Consider the following 2,035-nt stretch of genomic DNA (forward strand, 5'->3'; position numbering starts at 1 on the left):
CATACTACTATTTTGTACGATTGGTTGGTGGGGTTTGTTGTGAGCGATCGGCCTACTAACAGAGAGTGGGCAAAGGGTTGTTCACCAATCCTGTCAATCGCTGATATAACTTTTAAGCGCATGAAGACGACGAGTTCGTTCGTCCTTTCTGTAATGGTAATTGAATGTCATATTATAGCTTATTGGAGTGAACTGAATAATACGATCTTGGAAGAGTATAGAATGACATTTTGTTTGTATAGATGATCATCGTATTCTATTTTTTACCGCTCCAGAGCAGTGATAGCCTTAGGGATGTAAGGCTCCTCCAGGTACTTGATTTCCTCATCGGTCAACTTGACCTTGGTACCGGCCACAGCCTCATCAATGCGCTCCTTGCTGTTGAGTCCAAGAATAGGGTTCTCATTGGGGTGGCTCAGCGACCAAGCGATGGCCACCTGGGCCATGCTGACGCCCTTCTTCTTCGCGATCTCTTCGACACGATCGACGATAGCCTTGTCGGATTCTGTCTCGCGGCTGCGGATGAGGAACTTGAGGGCCCCGTCTGTTGCCTCACGCACAGTAGAGCGAGAGCCCCAGGGGCGGGTCAGCACACCACGAGCCATGGGCGACCAGGGGATCAGGCCCACGCCAGTGTCACGGCAGTACGGGATCATTTCGCGCTCCTCTTCTCTGGCGATCAGGTTGTGGTAGTTTTGCATGGAGATGAACTGGTGCCAGCCATTGCGGGCGGCGATGTTCTGGAGAGTCTGGAATTCCCATGCAGCCATCTTGATAGGCGTGAGCATGTGTCCTTGGAAGAAGAGGGAGAAAATAGACGTACCGTGCTGGCTCCGATGTATCGGACCTTGCCACTCTCAACTACGTCGTTGAGAGCCCGCATGATTTCCTCACGGGGGGTATCACGATCCAGCCGGTGGATCTGCAGCACGTCGATGTATGTTCCCAGTCTCTCGACACTGGCATCAACGGCGTCGAAGATGTGTTTGCGGGACAGGCCAACCCGGTTGACGAAATCACCGTCGTTAACACCGGAAGCAGAAATGGGAGGAAAGTTACCTTGGTCGTCCACACCGAAGTAGCACTTGGTGAGGATGACAACTCGGTTACGGGGAATAGAGAACTTCTTCAGGGCTTTTCCAATGATTTCCTCGGAGCGGCCGTGGGAGTAGACATCGGCCTGGAAGTCAATTAGTTCTATGTCAGGGCAAGAAAAGGTAGTGGCTTGAATGTACCGTATCCCACGTGTTGATTCCCCGCTTGTAGGCATGCTCAATCAGAGGGAGGGCTTCCTCCTCGTCAAGTACCCAATCCTGCCACTGCCTGGCGCCATAGGACATGGCGCCCAGAATGATTTTAGAGATCTTCAGTCCCGAGTTTCCCAGGCTACATGTCAATTTGTTAGCTAGGTCAGTATGTACAGGGCGAGTATCGCAACCGGGAGACATACCGGACGTATTCCATCTCATTGTTGGCAGCCATGGTGGATGTATTGAAATAACTGCAACGCCGTGGTTAGCTATGATGCCACCTCCGCAAGCACGCGGAAAGGCGGGGGAAGGTTGTGAGATGTGGAAATCACCTACAAATGAAGTTGTAAGGGACCAACTGCTGGAGCAAAGTGATGTGGAAGAATTTACGATAAAATAAAGTATCTTGACGGGACTGCAAGCAGCTTATCAGTACTTTGCAGCTACCACTAACTGAAGTTCACAAAGTAAGGGACGAGCTAGCTAGCCAGTTCAGTCGAGTTGCCGAAGCATAGTAAACCCAGAGCAAGCTGGTTGACGCCATTATTAAGCTCCCCCACCGAACTGCCGAAAGTGGGAAGCGATGAGTTGCCAGAGCCGATGAGTTACCGACAACCCTTTCTCGGGTTGAGCTGCGCTGGACCCATCGGTCCAGAGGATCGGGAAGCTTATGCGGGGTTCATTATGAAGATCATCCATTTTTATGGTACTCCGTATAGTGTCAGTGTGTCTGTTGAAGAGAATAGGGAGCATTCAGCGTAGAAATACACAGCAGACTGGAAGTT

At 51.0% G+C, this 2,035-nt stretch overlaps 1 protein-coding gene across 1 annotated transcript; it reads right to left on the minus strand.

Moving 5' to 3' along the window:
- Positions 1 to 263: 263 nt before the first annotated feature.
- Positions 264 to 1,482, minus strand: AtWU_02991 (aldo/keto reductase; the record flags this gene model as incomplete). Its single annotated transcript, XM_035498104.1, has 4 exons — positions 264 to 770; positions 824 to 1,180; positions 1,236 to 1,386; positions 1,451 to 1,482. The coding sequence occupies 4 exons, from the start codon at positions 1,480 to 1,482 to the stop codon at positions 264 to 266; spliced, it is 1,047 nt and encodes a 348-aa protein (XP_035353997.1).
- Between the last annotated feature and the right edge of the window lie 553 nt (positions 1,483 to 2,035).

This window comes from Aspergillus tubingensis (assembly GCF_013340325.1).
Source record: "Aspergillus tubingensis WU-2223L DNA, scaffold_4, whole genome shotgun sequence".
Taxonomy (NCBI): Eukaryota; Fungi; Ascomycota; class Eurotiomycetes; order Eurotiales; family Aspergillaceae; genus Aspergillus; species Aspergillus tubingensis.